This window comes from Homalodisca vitripennis, chromosome 1, assembly GCF_021130785.1.
Source record: "Homalodisca vitripennis isolate AUS2020 chromosome 1, UT_GWSS_2.1, whole genome shotgun sequence".
Taxonomy (NCBI): Eukaryota; Metazoa; Arthropoda; class Insecta; order Hemiptera; family Cicadellidae; genus Homalodisca; species Homalodisca vitripennis.
In genome coordinates this window covers 236838267-236858086 of record NC_060207.1, presented here as the reverse complement: position 1 = coordinate 236858086, position 19820 = coordinate 236838267, and the positions used below count along the sequence as shown (strand labels likewise).

At 34.6% G+C, this 19820-nt stretch overlaps 1 protein-coding gene across 1 annotated transcript in view; it reads right to left on the bottom strand.

Annotated features, from left to right (window-relative positions):
* The window catches only part of LOC124353162 (protein phosphatase 1B-like), a 40021-nt gene that overhangs the window by 6391 nt on the left and 13810 nt on the right, over positions 1-19820 (bottom strand). Inside the window, 3 exon segments of the mRNA XM_046803029.1 lie at positions 11909-11963; positions 15066-15183; positions 18582-18699. Of these exon segments, the coding sequence (XP_046658985.1) occupies positions 11909-11963; positions 15066-15183; positions 18582-18699 (291 nt within the window).

Below are 19820 nucleotides of genomic sequence, written 5' to 3'. Positions count from 1 at the left end.
GTCTACAAAAAACTTAAACAATATGTTTTAAAACTCTCAGATTGTTTAACCCCTATAAACACTTTACCTACACTATATAAATAATTGAAGATAGTTGATGACTGAAGTTTTAATTTGTACTTTTATGTGAGTTTTAGAAATTAACTTCCTTAACCCTTCACAGTTAAATATAGAAGGTTATCTGTCAAAGTTTTTACAGTTTGAATTATTGTTCGAGTTTTGAATCGTAGTTCGGATAATTTCTTGAATGACTGAAAAACCTAAAGTTTCAATAACAAATACTAATTTAAAATTGTTGGTATTAGTTAATTGGATTTACAGAGTTATAATCTAACTTTAATCACTATATTTAAATATGATCAATCCAATTCTAAGTAAATATAATTGTTTAACTCTTTATATTTAAATGTAGAAGGTTATCTGTCAAATTTTCACTCACACCAAGTTTTTACAGTTTGTATTATTGTTCGAATTTTGAGTCGTAGTGCAGATCATTTCTTGAATGACTGAAAAACCTTGTAATTAATAGTTTAAAAGGTAATTTCCTTACACTCTGGAATTTTACTATTTCAAGTAGTATTATTTTAAAATTTCAACAACAAATAATACTTTAAAATTGGTGGTATTAGTTCATTGTATTTATAGAACTATAATCTAATTGTAATCACTATATTTAAATATTATCAATCCAATTGTAAGTAAATATAACTTAATTTAAAATCACAAAAAAACCAATAACAAAACTTTTATGGAGTGTCTGATGAAGACAAAAATAAAGTCTAATTATTGGTTTTATGTGACTTTACGTTATGTAACATTTACAACTTGAATAACCGGAGTAAGCTCAATCTTCAAGATTACAATTCTAGGTAATTTAATCTTGGTTAAAGCATTCATATGTTGCACCAATGGGTTTTATGTTAGATATCTCACCACCAACAAACACCTCTCTCCGACACTCTCACTGTTACTTTAATGGTATAGGCAAGCAATAATTGGCTTATCTCACCTCTAAGCTCTTCTAGCAGCTCCTACGGGCTTGACGACAACTTTTGAAACCCCATATAGAAGTAAAAAAACACGATTTTCTTTTTATAATTTTGTTTACTACTTAAGTAATAACTCGTATTTTTTTTAACAAGAAACCTAAATAACCAAAACGATCATCTAAAAATGTAAATTTCAACTACATTATTTCAATAATCGCACATTTATTAAGTTTAAAACATTCCATTAACTCTCGTAACACGTGAGAGATTACACCTACTTTCTGGACACAATGAAAAATTAAGCACGATTCCTTTTTTATTATTACGATTTCCCTTCAATGGGAAATCTCAAAAATATCTTGTGATCTGTTTGAATAACTGTCACTCAGAATATACCAATTTAAATAACCTTTATGTAACTAAAAGTACTGCACAATATGCGGTAAATTTTACACTACATGTGAGCTGCATGTACTTTTTTTAAACATATAGATAAAAATTGTTTCATACTTTTAAAAATATGTCCAATAAAGTAGGAACATGCAAAATTGAATCCGAATTTGATATAAGTAAGTGACTATATTCTTAATTTTAATTTCAGGGAATATTGCCAAACTGTTGAAATATCTAAATGTTCAATCAAAGTTGTGTAAAAAATAAAAGAGTTAAATAAGGCAAGGGAGTATTAACTATCCTTTTTAAGACTTTTGAAAACAGAAATTCGTTTATGTATTAAAATGACTACAAGGTTGATCATTTCTCAAAAAAATATCAACTGCCCTGCGCAGATAACATTAATAACAGTTCAAGGTTGTAGCATCTTTTATCTGAATTGTCTACCGCTTTGAAAAGTGTCCGTTCTACTGGATGACCGAGTCTCAAAAAAGTTATCAATAGAAGAAGTCAAAGGTGAGGCCTTCATGATAGTTGTGGTTGAAATCAGGTTTTGTAAAAACAAAAAATATTGTTACTCACAAATTTTAAATATTTCACAAAATTTTGTATAATAATATAATCAGACACTTACAAGAGGTTTTATTATCAAAATATATAATCAACTGGATTTAATAGTTTTCAATCAATTTTAATACATTGTAATGATGGGTGCATCTAGATTATTTTCACATTTGTTTACCATAAATTGTGACTATTGCACATTCTACCTTAAAACTACATCTACACCTATAGACCCTCATAATAAACTTTAATTTCTTCGGGAAGTTGTGTAATGGGATATCCCCGCAGAGACCTCTTTACTTTTTAGGAAATGGATGGGTGGCTACTACATAGTACCCTAATTTCCCTAATCTTATCTGCCATTTTTTTTTTTTGTTATAGCAGGCTTTCTAACCTGCTTTCTTGTCTCTAGTTAAGACTCTTACGAGTGATGCAGAGAATTTCTATATGTTTCAACATAATAATATTATCACCAGGGATAGGGATAGTAAAAATTACACTAATAACCTCCATTGAATCATTAGTTTTATTTATCTACATTCCTGATGATGATACTATTGTGACGAAACATGTAGGAATTCTATGCATCACTGACAGGACTGACATTTGATGGAAGATAACAACCTATTTTAAGTTTTGCTCAGTTCAGGGGCCAACAATATTTTCTTGGTGAAAGATAAAACAGTATGCAGTCTCAATAAAAAATCTGGAATTGCACCCCAAGCAGGTAAATAAGTATACATGACCATGAGTCAACACCTCTTCTGAGGTCTGCCCATGGATTCTGAGGGGCAGGAAACAAGTTGTTTTAGTATCAGCAGAAGAGAACAAAATCCTCCCTCAGTGAGTCACAGCAGACTGAGTCAGAGACTCATCATAACTCAGTTGTGGAGAACAAAAAGGCAAAACCAATCCTTGGAGGAGAATGTTCAAGCAAGCAAGCAAGCAATAGTGGAGCTTGGCTCCTCAAAAGACAGAATTTCAGTATCTGAATAATCAGGATGAAGGAGCCTCAATGCCCCATTTTAGTATCTACAAGGGAGACAGGCTCCTCCAGAGACCCATCAAAATCTCCCAAGGTATGCCAAGCAAGTGATTCCAATGTTGGACCTCATCAATTAAAAACTAAGAACATGCTGAAAGTAGATTGATAATGCAAACTCTTCTTTAAAAAACCATGTGGGTTGTTTCCGAAGCTGATGAAAACTGGACTGGCAAAAATTCAGGAAGTACCTGATCATTTATGATAACCGGATTTTGTGATATCTTATCACTAGGAGATGACAGATAATTCTCCTCTTCTTAACTCATCTCTCATATAAATTGAAAAGAGAAAAAAGTTGCATCAAGTCGTATTTATAAGGAATGCTGGAAAATGCTACAAATATTGAACTCAATTAGTAAAAACCAAACAAAGATTCCAGCAGAGAAAAAATTTTAAGAGGATGCTTTGTTCTAGTTACCTGGACAGATTCAGAACAACTAGAAGGACAGATGGCAAGCCTGTAAAAAAACCCCCAATAAGAAAAGGCAAATACTGTGGAAATGGGGCATACACATCTTCTCAGCAGAAGAGTAAAACAGTCAATCCAAAATCCCACAATAGTGGTAGAGGAAAGATTGGTCCAAAACCAAAAAGGACAGAGGAAAAGCATCAGTGTAATGCTGTCATCATCAAACCAAGAGGGGGCAAGTATCTTGCAGACATTGTTGCAGTCCATAAGGACATTTAGCCTGATGAGTCCAGGACAGAAATCAGACATATGCTAAACTCAGGAAAACAGGATCTTTCTAGAGCGCCCCAAATGCAATGACTCTTCAGACTGCTTTGAAACATCAGATGAGGTCCGTGTCTTATTTCAGAGGTGGAAGGCAAGATTCTAAATCTTGGCTTTTGTAGAAACGAGATGGAGGTATGCAAAGGCAAGGGTTTGGAAGGCCTTTGACCACTGATCAAGAGTTAAGTCCAATTGTAGGGGTTAATTTAAAGGTGTAATACATTCCTGGAAGGTCTGTACCGACTGTCAAATTAGATGACACCAGATGTTTCAGTTCCTTGGGGTTCAGACATATTCAGGCTAAGTCCGAACTGAACAATTAATTGTTTAAAGTTTGATGAGCCAAACCACTTGATGTGCTACCACAAACTAAGAATGTAGCAAGAAGGATGATTGTGGAACATTGTCTCATTTCTAGAATCAGGAGTAACTTTCTATGGCTTTTTGTAGGTGCCAAAGAGGGTTAGATTTCAACGAAAAATGCTGAAAGGTTCCATCAAGAGAATCTCCATCATGAGCTTAAGATCTACACCTCTCAGTATAAAGCTTACAAAAAGGTGTTAAGCTACACAACATCTGCTCTCTTTTACTTAGAACATTATTTTTGTTATTCTATTCCAGTATTTTTAGATGAATAGTATGCTATTTGTATTGTTAGGCTAATCATTTTCTTTAGTTTTTTAGAGACATCTGCTTTACAAAACTACATGACAGAGACTGTAGAAAGTGTGGCAAGTAATTTACTAGGAATACAAAAGAAAAAGAAAGTAACGATCCCTGGGGTATACCTCTTCTTCTTATTGGAATGCAGTCTGATTTAATTCTTGGAGCCATCATCTGAAGTATGCCTGAGTTCTAGAAATAATTTTTTGTGGTAATATTTGCTATAATGTACTTCATTGTTAAGGTACACCTATGTCTACCCACTCGTACAATGGGAGTGCTTCTTCTTTAAATGACACAATTTTAGTAAATGTACTGTAAAATATTAATTGCTTACATAAAATCATAGCTTAAAATTTCATTTCTATTGCATATACAACTTTTAACAGTTTGTACAACAATTTTAAAGTAAGAAATGAATATATTTCTTTCAGCTGAGTTTTAAGAGCCCAAATGTATTAGTTTCACTGACATGTTTTCTTGACTGACCATTAACATGTTGACTGCTGCAGACACCACAGTGTGCGTGCTGTGGTATTATCCTAAGGTCACTCAATATAGCCGCAGTGAAGGTGTTAATCATTATTAACACAATTTTTGTCAATAACATACTATTTTTAACTCAAAGGGGGATAAAACAGTTCTTACGGGTGAGATTTACAGAAATTAACCATTAACAGCCTTGTGTAGCCACATGGACACAGTAGTACGTGCAGTAGGTTAATTTGAGCAAGGTTATTCACTAACTTCTTTAGATTTTCACGTCAGTTTCATTTTACATATTTTACTGATTGCATAAAGTCTGCTCATACATAACTTTACTTCTCTTCTTCAAATGAAGAAAGAGAATATAATTTTGTATCAACATATACTAACAAATATGACATTAGATATAATCATTGAGCATTTAATACAGAACATTATTGCTGGGAATAAAACATATACTATATATCTTTTTAATTTCCCTTTCCTCCTTGTTTTATTGTTCATTTAGACAAGAAGCTGAAAAGTATCCCTTACTGCAGTTAGTTACTAAAGAACCATTGCGCTTACTATTCTGGAGTGATGGGATTTTCAGGTCGAGTAAGGTTGAAAGATATTAAGATCTGTCAAGATCTTATGACTGTCAAGATCTGTCAAGATCTCAGGACATCACTGAGAAAAATAGGCTTTACTCCTTGTACCTTAGAAAACCAAAAGACAATACAGAAGTAGTGTGGATGCAGCAAAGAAAACGTTCCAATATGCAAGCAATCGAGACGGCTAAAAATCCTTGTAAGGCAGCATGGAATCTAGTAAATAGTACTTATAAGAAAAAATCTGAATCCAAATGCAGTGCCAGTCCGGATGAATTTAATTTGTTTCTCTTAAACGAAGTTGACAAAATCGTAAATTCTGCTGCAACCAAACAACACCAATGCCAATTCGCTTTTGCCTGGGTGCACAGGTTCCGTACCACAGTCTAATAGGCCTACTACCAATCTCTCGAGCTGGTCCCCAGTAACACCTAAGCAAATATTACAAATTGTACAAAACTTTAAGAGCTCTCAGAGCCAGGACATCTACGGAATGAATGTAGTTATGTTGAAGCATGTCATCGATGCTATAGCCTATCCTTTTGAGTTTTGTTCTTAACGCCTGTATGAGCTGTGGAGCTTTCCCTGAGTCACTTAAAGTATCTAGAACCGTACCGGTCTTCAAGAAGGGTGACCCGGAGGCTATGGGGAGTTATAGGCCGATATCGGTGATACCAGTTTTCGCCAAGGTTTATGAGTCTGTGATCAAAGGTCAAATTGTAAACTACTTTGAACATGAAAAATCTCTTCTCTGAATCTCAACATGGATTCAGGAAGAATAGATCTACTGTGACAGCGGTTCTGAGTTTGGTTTTAGCCAGGTCCTAGAGACCTTCGAGGCTGGTGTGATTCAACTGCACTTGTTCTGGCCGACTTAAGCAAGGCGTTTGATTGTGTTCCGCATAGTCAACTGCTGGATAAACTGAGAGCCTATGGTGTTGATGGAATGGTTTTACAGGTTTTTAGGTCCTACTTCACAGACAGAAAACAGATCCTGTGCACCGGCGGAGCGCATTCCCAACCTCAAGCAGTGAAATATGGTGTTCCTCAGGGTTCGGTCATTGGCCCAGTCCTATTTCTAATTACAATTAATGACATCAGCCAGCTGGGTTGACATGCTTCTGTTTTGCAGATGATACCTCCATCTTTGCTCGTGGCGATATACACCAGAAAACGCCAGGCTTGCTGCTCTACAAACATTTTACCAGCGCAAAGGAATGGTTTGCCGCGAATGGCTTGTGCCTGAACGAGGGGAAAACCCAGGAGATGATGTGCACTCTTTCCAGATCTGACAACAATTTTGGCCTGAGCGAAGTTAAGCTCCTGGGATTTATTCTTGACCCAGGGCTTACATGGAGGAGCCATACGAATAGTGTATGCATCAGGACTCTCTAGAGCCCTGCATCTACTGCGGAGACTGAAACCTATGCTGACTAATAAGTATCTTTTGACAGTTTACTTCGCCATGTTCCACAGCCATATCAGCTATGGGCTGCACATATGGGGCCATGCTGCTGGATGTAAGGATATTCTTCTCCTCCAAAAGAAAGCTCTTCGTGTCATCTCGCCTCCAGGGTTTTCTGGATAGCTGTAGGCCTATCTTTGTGAGTCTTAAAATTCTCACAGTCTATGGTCAGTACATCCTTTCCTGCCTGACCAATTTAAAACTTAACATCTCAGACTTTGCTGAAAGAAACGAACTCCATACCTACAACACCAGGAAGAAGCACCATCTGGATGTACCTTTTTGTAGGCTTAGTAAGAAGAAGAACTGCTATCCTAGCTTAGCGCTTCGCATGTATAATGCCCTTCCAGATAATCTCAAAGAACTCAACCCTCCTCACTTTGAAACCCAACTTAAAAGCTGGCTATTGTGTAGGCCCTTTTATTCAGTCGGGGAGTTCTTCGATGCACTATTCATAAGCCCTGGCGCCATGTAAAAATGTAAAATATTGTAAATATATTCTAAAATTCATTTTACTTTGACGCTGTCTATCCAGTTGTACTGGTTCATCGACTAAGGTGGAGGTAATTAAGGTAATTAAGGTAATATGAGGGTTATCTTTCAGGGCTTTATCTTTAGTCATGTCATTTTGGACAACAGCGAGGCCAGCTCTGTCCCAACCTCTTAGGGAGCAACAGCTTTTAACAGTAAGGGAGCTTCTCCCACTCTAACAGTCATCCTCCGCAGAAGACTAGACCTATCGAACCACCCTTTTACCCCAATATCTCGTAATTTGAGGTTAGAGACGTAACACACCAAAACGTTCTTAGGGTTGCCCAGATATAACTGGCACATTGGTTTTATGTTGTACCCGCATTATGTTCAACTGAAATATATAAACCAGCCAAAAATAAACACTCCTGGGGTTCACTTTCCTTTTGAGAACGATTTGGAAACTCTCATAAACTAGTACAATGAAAATAATAATAAAAACATTCTTTAAAATGTTGATAAAATATTATAGTAGCACGATACAGTAAAACCTATATTGTGATTTAGTCAATGCTGTATTATAGTGTGTCTCTATGTGTGAATACATTATTATTACTACTGAAATTATTTTTTTAAGTTATATGCTTAGCTGAAAATATTAGTTTGATGAACGACTTAATAAAAATATAAACAATACACAAAAAATTATAAAACAAAATAACGCTTTTATGTGAGAACAACCCACATATAAATATAAACATACATTGAAAACAACATAAATTATAACTAAACAAATACAAGAATTCATAAACATGCATTAGAAAAGCAGTGATTAATTAGTGATTATGCAGTAAGAAGCTCACATAAAGTACATAGATTTAAAAAAAAGTTGAATAAAACACTTATATAAACACATCAAACATGAAATAACATAAGATTTTCCAACTAATTTAACAATTTTAGAATTTCATAAAGCTTAAAGCAAATTATGTTTATGACCTAGAATACAAACATAATCCAATATTAAATATGAAGACTGCCTCCATATGTTTAAAAAACAAAAATAATATCAGACTTTCCAGTTAAGAATTAAATGAAGGAATGAATGAGTGAATGAATTTTAATTGCATTCGTTGTCAGGAAGAAATACAATTATGATTTATATTAATGGGCATGCTTTATTAAAATTGATGATTGTCATGATCGCATTTGTGCAAAAACGTTTTATTACTTTATAAAAAAGTTGTGAATAGTTTTTAGTCAATCACGTGAAACCTTTAAAATGTTACTTCAGGGTGTTTTCCAAATACCTACAAAAACACAGTGATTTTTTTTACTTTTACTCAAGTGTGCAGCAGAAGAGCTACTCTATCAATACGTACAATATAAGATGGGAAACAAGATCTACTCGTATCATTAGGATTCAAAGTGTGAATGAAGATGGAAATTGAATTGCTCTGCTATTATGACATGTTTCAGATAAAAAATTAAGTAGAGAAATCAAAACAAAATATTATATGCTTATTGCAATTGGCACTGTATTCTTTTTTGGTAGTAAGCTTTTAGTGATGACTAAAATTTAATTCTGTAATAAGTTTAATGTTATAAATGATTTGGTAATTTCCAAAGGTTTAAAATTGCAATATATTTTCACTAAATTATAGTTTTCTTACATCAAATTTTCCAATTTAAAATAGTACTTAACACATTGAATGCGGCTGGCACCGCACGGTGCCCGCGCTTCGGGTGTCCTCGGGTGCGTTCGGCACCGGACGGTGTCACGCCACCTTCTAGATTTCACAACGTCAGTGCTGTTTCAGCTTCTGCGTGAGGAAGGTATATTTCGCGCCGCGTGTAGAGTACCCTTGTTTGTTGTTCCACGTGGTTCGGGTTGAGTTCATCGGCTAATCTGTGTGTTTGGTGTATTGTTATAGTTGTAGGGGCTGTGAACTTCGTTGTGAACAATGGATGGTCCTAGTTACTAGCCAAATAAGACACTATTTGAGTGAGAGTGATGTGGGAAAGTAGTTCTGACGATTCTGTGGCGTCTGCCGGCCCGGAGAGTGACATTGACCAAGCCCAGCTTGACGCGCCGCCTATTGTCAATGTGGTGGCGCCTGTGGACATCGAGGATGAGGACACGGAATGACCAGGGAAGCTGATCAAGTGATTTCTGACCCAATATGGTCACTTCGTACTGCAGGGTATACGAAGAATTCCCTTCACAAAAGAAAACAAATTGCTTGTACCTGCCCCCGGAACAAACGATCCTATCGATTGGTTTTTTTTACTACTTGATGATACCTTGTTGGAAAAAATTGTGTCTGCCACTAACAAAAATGCCTGGGAAATATTATTTTCCCTAACCTCAAAAATAAAATCAAGAATAAATAATTGGCAGGAAACTGACAGTGGCTGAACTGAAAAAATTTTTCGGGCTAATCTTTCACATGGGAACTGTAAAAATCAATCGTCTAAACGATTACTGGAAAACTGATCGTTATGTTTTAAATTTTGGATTCGTGAGATCCCAAATGAGCAGAGACAGATTTCTCCTGATCCTAAGATGTTTAAATTTTTTATGAAAGTGACGAAGAGGACTGTACCTGATGATCGCCTCTACAAAGTCAGGCTTTTGATTGACTATTTCAATCAAAAGATGAAAACCATCTACTACCCAAGTCGAGAGTTGTCGATTGATGAAGGAATGGTGCTATGGAGAGGACGTCTGCACTTTCGACAATACATTCAAGGAAAGCGCCATAAATATGGTATCAGATTTACTCGTTATGTGAACGGATGGACTTTGTGTAAGTTTTCACTGTGTATTCTGGGAAGGGAGGTGAACTTGGTGGAAAAGGGTCATGCTAGCAAAGTAGTCAAGTATTTGATGAGGGGAATGCTTGGGGTGGGCCATTCATTGTATATGGATAATTATTATATCAGTTACCCCCTTGCAAACCGAGTTACTGAGTGAGAAAACCTACTGCACCGGCACAATGCGCTCAGACCGAAAGCATGTTCCGCTAGATCTCAAGACAGCTCGTCTTGCCAGAGGAGAAAAGGCAGAACGGTACGCCAATGGTGTTTTGATAGCAAAATGGTGCGATGCGACAAGCGTCAGGTGTTGTACCTATCCACAGAGTTTGAGAATGATTGGGCAATCTCAATGAATAGGTATAACCAACCTCGCCAAAAGCCTCTGCCCATAATACAGTACAACGCCCATATGAAGGGTGTGGACCGAAATGATCAGCTTATGAGCTATTATGCCTTCGAACACAAATCAATTCGCTGGTACAAAAAGATCTTCGTCCATTTCCTTCAGACGTTGTTGGTGAACTCCTTCAAACTTTATTTACAAACCAACCCAAGGAAAAGATCGCTGTACCACTTTAGATTGTCCATCATCAACATGCTTTTGCCTGCAGCAAACGCAATCACACCTCCACTCCGGCCTAGACAACAAACAACTGTCAGACATGTATTGTCAAAAATGGACACACCTGACAACACAGGAGAAAGGATGAAGAGAAAACGATGCAGAGAATGCTCAAAGACAAAGAAAAAGAACCATGACCCTTTTCTTTTGTGCCCAGTGCCCTGGCGAACCTGGCCTATGTGCACTGAGATGCTTCGACAAGTATCATGAGTAGGAAAGAAAATGAGGGCAGGAAAAGTGGAAATATTGTAAATATTGTATATAATTGTGTGTATGACGGTTACCAATGAATGAATACTGTAAACAATTTGAACAGTGAAAAGTGTTGTGCGTGGAAAGTGACGGACGCGACTGACACCGTCGGGTGTCCAATGGCATCTGACCTGCCGAGTGCGGCCGGCACTTCCGGTGCCGCTACTATATTGTTGCTGTATATATGTATATATGGACATATACACATCATTGATGGTGCATATGAAGTCTCCACATAATAATGGTAAGTAAAACCTAAAAAAAAAATATTTTCAGCATGGGCTTGTATTTTACGTATTTTCTGGCAGCAGTGAATGTGTTAAATATCTGTTGTCGGATACTTTGACCAGTGACAACTTCAAATTTATTCGAGGAAGTAAACAATTGTGAAATCTGTATAAAGCGTGATTTCAAATGTGCTTCACCTTCAAAACGTAATGGAAGAACAGAATAGTGTCGAAGCCTTGATGTTAGAAAAGCAACGATCACATGCAGTTCTTGATTTGATAAAATATAACGTGGTTAGTTAACAGCCCCCGCAATCAGGCAATATGGTGAAGTCAAAGAGAATGCTGAGTACAGATACATAACAATTTTATTGACACAAAGTTGGTCCAGTAGACTTAGATACATTGTACTCTGATTGTAGACTTAGCCTAGCTAAATCTGGTCCTAACAGTACATTTCACAGGTAGCTCTATTCGAAAAAATTAAAGAATATTTATAAAAACAAAAAAAAACTGATCTGGAGGTGTATAAACATGCTTAGCTTAGCCTAAGATAAACACCGGTCAAAAATCGAAGCTTGCACTTACGCTGTCTGCCAGGTTCGGACACAGTTTCTTATATACATCTTCAATAAAATGCCTCCTGTAACAGACAACACAGATGAGTATCGAGTTTGTTCCGATTAACATCGGTATTAAATTGTATGTTTAGGGTTCTGATTTAATATTACAAAATATATTTCACAAGTGAATAAATGATTTTTGTTGTAAAATTGTATAATGTTGATTTTATATGATATATAATGTAACATTTCTTTCTTAAAAAGTTAGAATTAATATTTGTAATGTCTAAGAATCTTGATATTGCAACTCTGTAGGCAATTTATAGACCAGCACTTAATACTGCAGTAAATTGGTTCTCTGCCAATGACCTGTTTGTAACTAATAAAAATCTTGATATTGCAACTTTATAGGCAATTTATAAATCAGCGCTTAATACTGCAGTAAATTGGTTCTCTGCCAATGACCTGTTTGTAACTAATAAAAATCTTGATATTGCAACTTTATAGGCAATTTATAAATCAGCGCTTAATACTGCAGTAAATTGGTTCTCTGCCAATGACCTGTTTGTAACTAATAAAAATCTTGATATTGCAACTTTATAGGCAATTTATAGATCAGCACTTAATACTGCAGTAAATTGGTTCTCTGCCAATGACCTGTTTGTAACTAATAAAAATCTTGATATTGCAACTTTATAGGCAATTTATAAATCAGCGCTTAATACTGCAGTAAATTGGTGCTCTGCCAATGACCTGTTTGTAACTAATAAAAATCTTGATATTGCAACTTTATAGGCAATTTATAGATCAGCACTTAATACTGCAGTAAATTTGTTCTCTGCCAATGACCTGTTTGTAACTAATAAAAATCTTGATATTGCAACTTTATAGGCAATTTATAAATCAGCGCTTAATACTGCAGTAAATTGGTTCTCTGCCAATGACCTGTTTGTAACTAATAAAAATCTTGATATTGCAACTTTATAGGCAATTTATAGATCAGCGCTTAATACTGCAGTAAATTGGTTCTCTGCCAATAACCTGTTTGTAACTAATAAGAATCTTGATATTGCAACTTTGTAGGCAATTTATAGATCAGCGCTTAATACTGCAGTAAATTGGTTCTCTGCCAATGACCTGTTTGTAACTAATAAAAATCTTGATATTGCAACTTTATAGGCAATTTATAGATCAGCGCTTAATACTGCAGTAGATTGGTTCTCTGCCAATAACCTGTTTGTATACAAAACAACAGGATACACCAGTGTGTTTGTACTGAAAATATTTTCAGTACACTGTGTAAATAAAAAACAATTAAAATGAATATGTTATCATAGAAATATACCCAAGTCATAATAAAATGGAAATAGCAAAATTTATACCCCAGTGCATAGACTAAAATCATGGTATACACTTTAAAAAAGTTACCACTGTCTTTTAGAACTGTGTCTATATATAAGTATGTTCAGGACAGGGAATCACTGTTGATTTCAATTAGGCTAATATAATTTTAAGATATTTTATATAATTTATGGACGAAACCTATGTCATTATGTACGATCAATGATTAATAAAGACTTGGATACTCTAAGTTCTATAACTGTTGCAAGTTATTTGTTATTTTTACATTTTACTCGATCCTCTTAATCACATTTGATTAGCAGTTTAAATAGCAGAAAACCACATGGCATTACGATAGTATCGTGGATAATGGGAATACCCACACCATGTACCTATAATTGCACATGATTTCTACTTCTGCAACTCCAATAGTATATCTACATTTGCTTAATAATTATAATTAAAATAGTCTATAAATCCTTTGTTTGTAGCAAATATAATTTTTTAGTAATTTGCCGATTTCAAAAAAAATTGATTACACTACCAAACATTTTGGTCAAGATTCCAAATTGTATTCCAATTCCTGCTATTCATTACTAAGATATAAGAATATAAGCCTGATTAGAAAAAAAAAAACTATCACAATTGTTATTAGGAATGGACCAATGCAAAAAAATAAATTCTGATTCAGATACCAAAATTTGGTCTCAATTCTGAATTCTATACCAATTCCAGTAAAATAATAACCAATAATAATAACTAAATATTACTATAACTAAATAGCCACTAAATAATTTAGATACAATAGGAATAGCAGACCTTTACCAGACTGTAAAGATATTCTTCTTCTTCGTCATAGAAACATTAAAAAGAACATACTCTATGGACAAGAAGAAGAAAATCCCCCTGATGTGATAAAAGATAAGCCTGCTATTATCCTGGCTTCTTGCCTCTTTAATCATTCAAATCACTGGGAATATAATACACTAAATAATTTTGTTACCATTCAAGCAAATCTGCCCACTAGGACTGGTTAATTGAAAATATCAAACCACCCATAGCCATGATATAAACATACGCAGACGTATATTCTTATACAGGACATACTTATGCAACTACACAAATTATGAGATAAACAAAAATGAGTTTAACCGAGAAGTGGACATCCACGCATAGACAGATGCACAACGATACTTGGACATAGAAAACAGCTGTACAAAAAAAGAGCTGTAAGTAAAATATGGTTCTATTGATACTAATAGCTGTACACCACTATACAGGGTGTAAATTAAGTTCTGATACACCTGGATATATTCCAAACGGATTGCGATATTAATGTAAAATCTTTGAAAAGGGGGGTGAAATTAATTAAATAAGTCTGGTGAGGTTGTACATTAATATTTCAATCTATTTGGAATATATTCAGGCGTATCAGGACACAATTTACACCCTTAGATGTAAAAAGAATTAGATGAAAAATGTCTTTATTGGAGGCGAAGTTAGGACTATAAAGTCCTTTCTACCACAACCTCTCATGTAAGGGGTTGTTTGCCCATAACTTTTGCTAGGATCGCCCTAGAGATAATTTTTTCATGTCATCGTGTTTCTTTTGAATTTACCTTTCAAATGGTACGTCACAAGATAGGGGGTTGCAATTTGAAATTTTCAAGTGACCCCCCCGTGCCCTTTTAAAAATGGGGGGAAATACTTTATCCTTCAAAAGGTTCATAAAAGCATTTTAATAGGTATGAAGTTTTTACATCGATATATCAATCCGTTTGGAATATATCCAGGCGTATCAGGACTTAATTATACCCTGTATAGTACTTAATACCACTCACTTTGCACTGAGTCCTCCTCCGGGGGGCAAACCGATGATATCTTCCTCAGACAGCATATGTAACACTTGGGAGAATACCACGACCTGGTTGTTTTCACCTTGGGTTTGGTTCAATATTTCTGAAAAGAAAAATTAGTTAGCAACATAGTAAGTTACTAATTTATGAGGGAGTATTCTTATGAAATGTTATAACAATAAAACCCTTTTACTAACTCATACTGTTAACGGAATAACTTCTATAGAGAGGCCATTTTTCCTGCTTTTTCTAACCCTATACACTCGAAGGTAGTATTTATAATTTGTCCTCGGAGCTCATATGGCCGCTGCCATTTTGTTGGAAGCGTGTGCTAATTTTTGCCGGAATATTATATTAGCTCATATGTCCAGCTGTACTGGCCAAAATATAATACATCTATAGCTCGTAAGGCCAGCACCACTGGCCATTAAACATAGCTGTTATTTTCTAATATTCTCTTTGTTTTATAATGAATGGAGCGAAGCTGGAGCTTGAGCGGAGCTGGAGCGAAGCTTTATAATATGCTTCCGAAGAACTTCAAAACCAGCACTCCGCAGGTTCTGAAGAAAAGACTTATTAAGTGGCTTGTTGGAAGGTCAATATATACAATATATAGTGTTGAAGAGTTCAAGAATATAACCAATGTAACTATGTAAATTATATGTGTATTTTGTAATTGTTATTTTGGTAAAACTTTTATCATGTTTTAAAGAAATAGCTACCTAAACTGTGTCAGTTAAACATGTTAATTGTTAATGTAGTTAGCAACTTTTATCTAGAATTAATTGACTATATGTCTTATCATATTTGACGCCATTTCTGTTCTTAATGAATACGAAAATAAAGCAATTGTCTATTGTCTATTGTCTATTGAATGGTTAGTGCTGAAACCTATCAAACAGCTGTTTTTTAAAGTAATTTGTAGGTAGAGTAAATTTTTAATTAGCCTATATTTGTTTTCTAAACATTGACTGTGCAAATAAGACGAATGACACATAGTGGGCCTGTACACTGAAGTGATAGAAGGGATAGAAACCTAGAAAAGTTTACAAGAAGACGTGTGCTAACTATTCTTGACTACACATAGGTGTGTATTTTTAAATGTTTTATTCCGTACAAAAAAATGTAAAGACTGAGAAAAATGTAAAATAGTTCATGTCTGAGTATAACATAACTGTAAATGCCTACTTTATAATATTTTATTTACATATCTTTGTAACAATATACGTATAACAGTTAAATTTCCCAAATGTATCTTTACCTTTGTATTAGAAAAATTCATTAAAAATAAATTTTAAATTAGTTTTTATTTCTTTTTTAAACATTTTAAATTAATATGCAAATAACGCAGAGGATATTGAAAAATAATTCCAATCTGGGGAGGCAAACAACAAATATGGCCGCTGAGCTGTCAACGAAAGTAGTGCGGACATCTGTACTGGCCATCTGAGTTGCAAGGATAAACTACGGCAAAACTAACGCGAGCTGTCTGCAATCTTGGTGTGGCCAGTGCTGCTCGCCTTTCAAGCGCAAAAGGTTAAAAATATTTTAGAACAGTGGTTTCCAAACAATGGATCGTGATCCACTGGTACGACACTGGATGAGTGCCTTTTTAAAACATATTCTGGGTGAAGAAAATGAAATCACAAGTAAATTAAATAATCACACAAAAATCTTTTTTGGGGAATACTGTTTAACATGTTATAGAGCTTAATTATATTTGGACTAAGGAGCTCGTCGAGTCTGACATGTGACGTATTTTTTACCAGATTCAGTGTTAAGAAAAAAGGACAGAAAAAGGGAGATGACTTATCAATCAGTTCACTTGCGGTCATGATGTTCTGCACGCACAAAGACAACTTAGCAACAAAGACAACTGATGCAAACACAGAAACAATCCTTTAAAGACACCTTGTGAAAAAGAATAAACTTTACTGTGATTCTAGACTGAAATCTGAATTTAAAACCTCTAACTTAATTTCATTTTGGATAAAAGCAAGTGATGAACAATATAAATCTAGCTTCAAATGAACCAATAATTTTACAATAACATATTTGTGTGAAAGGGTTTTCTTTTGTTTGGATTTTTTACTTTCCATTTTTAACCCTAAAAGTGCTGACACTGTGTTACTCAATATCAGAAAGTCGCTGAATAGTGCCAACATCGCGCTTACACGAGGTTAGATCGCTGTTTAGGATATAACATCGATAATTCATGATATTTCTCAATGTATTTTAAATATTAATAACTAGAAAAACAAACACTATTAAATTATCCACATGCCGTCTTTATTGTTTTTTTTTTCTTGAAACTTATCTGTTGGAAGTAATTGTTTGACCTTGCCAGATTTTGAGAGCTTTTCGGCAAGTAAACACAACACATGTTTTGTTTCTATGTTATTTCTTAAAAATACATGTGCAAGTTGTGTATATATTATATATATATATATATATATATATATATCAAATTAGTAATAAATTTGTCTTTATTTTGAATTTTTTGGATTGTCATTTGAGTGTGTTTAGTAAAGTGCTGTGCTAAATCTAAGAAAACTAAAAAAAAGTTTAAAACTTCAACATGAAAGGTAAGTAAGTGTGATAATTGTTTTCTTATTCTGTAGCTTTTACTGAAAAAAATATGTATAGTACGTTACAACTAGTAATTTTTATGTACTTATTATTTACTTTAACATTTTTTGCTTCCTGAAAAATGTGTATAACTACAAGTGATTATAGTCAGAACTTTGAGGGTCAAAGGCATATTCATGTCTCTGCATTTATACTCTTGCTATTCCTTTAACAAAACATATTTAATATCTTAACTAGCACACCTTACAATAAGGGTTACACACAAACAAGTCCAAGTGTTGAAATCAAGTCAAAGTTTTGACTATTTGGTGGGAAAGACAACTACATGACTGGCTGGTGAACAAGTCAATCTACACTATAGAGAAATTATGTTGCATCTGTGACCTTTAATTTTTGCCCTCTTGTTTAAATTTTCTTCTCTTGTAATGTGACCAATTTGGACTTTTTAATATTCTATGATGAGACAAATATTCTGTGCTCAATGTTCATGAATAAAGAGTTCTCTTTCTCTTTTTCTTAGCAACTGACATCATGCACTACAAGAGAATGATGACAATACGTTGACTACCAAACCCTTTAATAGCAGACTTTATTTAACATACCATCAGGAATCAGAGCAACTATACTATTTGATAGTCAGGAGTATTAAACAGCCTCTTTCAGAATTAACTATGTTCACTACAATGTACTTATCCATTTTGTAAAGGTTTTTTTTTACTTGAAAGATTTACTTAAAAGCTCTGTTTATTTCTTTGAATCGGTGTCTTAAGTTTTTTAATGGATAACTACCAGGTTTAGTTTTTTTTTACTATACTTATTTGAATAACTATCAGAGCTGTAAACTATGAGCTCAATGATTTTAGACTTGAAGTCTGAAATGGTTCTTTCTCTGGAGTATAATGAAATACGTACCAGTTATCCTCCTCTCTATTGTGGCTTCAAGTTCATTCTCGCGTTGGATGGCCTCCGCAGAAGGCAAGGGAGCTGCAGGGAAGGTGACTAGCACAATACTCATGTTGTCTCTGCTTCCCTATAACATTGACGAAATTAAGGTTCACTATAGTGAACAAACAAAATATTTACACAAAATTGTCTTAATGAAGAGGAGAATGTCATTACATCTAATTCGTCTCACAGGTCAGAAAAGCTGCAGTTATTAGAACACATTCACAATAATGGAATTCGCACAATACTCATCTTGCCTCTGCTTCCCTGTAACATTAAGGTCATCACTTCAGGGAATAACCAAAATATCTCCACAAAATTGTCTTAATTATGAGGAGAATGTCATTACATCTAATTCGTCTCATAGCTCAGAAAAGCTGCAGTTATTAGAACAAATTCACAATAATGGAATTAGCACAATACTCATCTTGTCTCTACTTCCCTGTAACATTAAGTTCATCACTTCAGCGAATAACCAAAATATCTCCACAAAATTGTCTTAATTATGAGGAGAATGTCATTACATCTAATTTGCCTCACAGGTCGGAAAAGCTGCAGTTATTAGAACAAATTCACAATAATGGAATTAGCACAATACTCATCTTGTCTCTACTTCCCTGTAACATTAAGGTCATCACTTCAGCGAATAACCAAAAATATCTCCACAAAATTGTCTTAATTATGAGGAGAATGTCATTACATCTAATTCGACTCATAGCTCAGAAAAGCTGCAGTTATTAGAACAAATTCACAATAATGGAATTAGCACAATACTCATCTTGTCTCTACTTCCCTGTAACATTAAGGTCATCGCTTCAGCGAATAACCAAAATATCTCCACAAAATTGTCTTAATTATGAGGAGAATGTCATTACATCTAATTCGACTCATAGCTCAGAAAAGCTGCAGTTATTAGAACAAATTCACAATAATGGAATTAGCACAATACTCATCTTGTCTCTACTTCCCTGTAACATTAAGGTCATCGCTTCAGCGAATAACCAAAATATCTCCACAAAATTGTCTTAATTATGAGGAGAATGTCAATACATCTAATTCCCCTCACAGCTCAGAAAATTCACAGTTATTAGAACAGGTTCACAATAATGGAAAAGAGGTCAGTAAGCTATAATAGGCACTGCTCCAAAATTTTTGTTAGAGCACCTCGTTGAAATTGATGCAATTCATTTTCCCTTTTCCACAGTT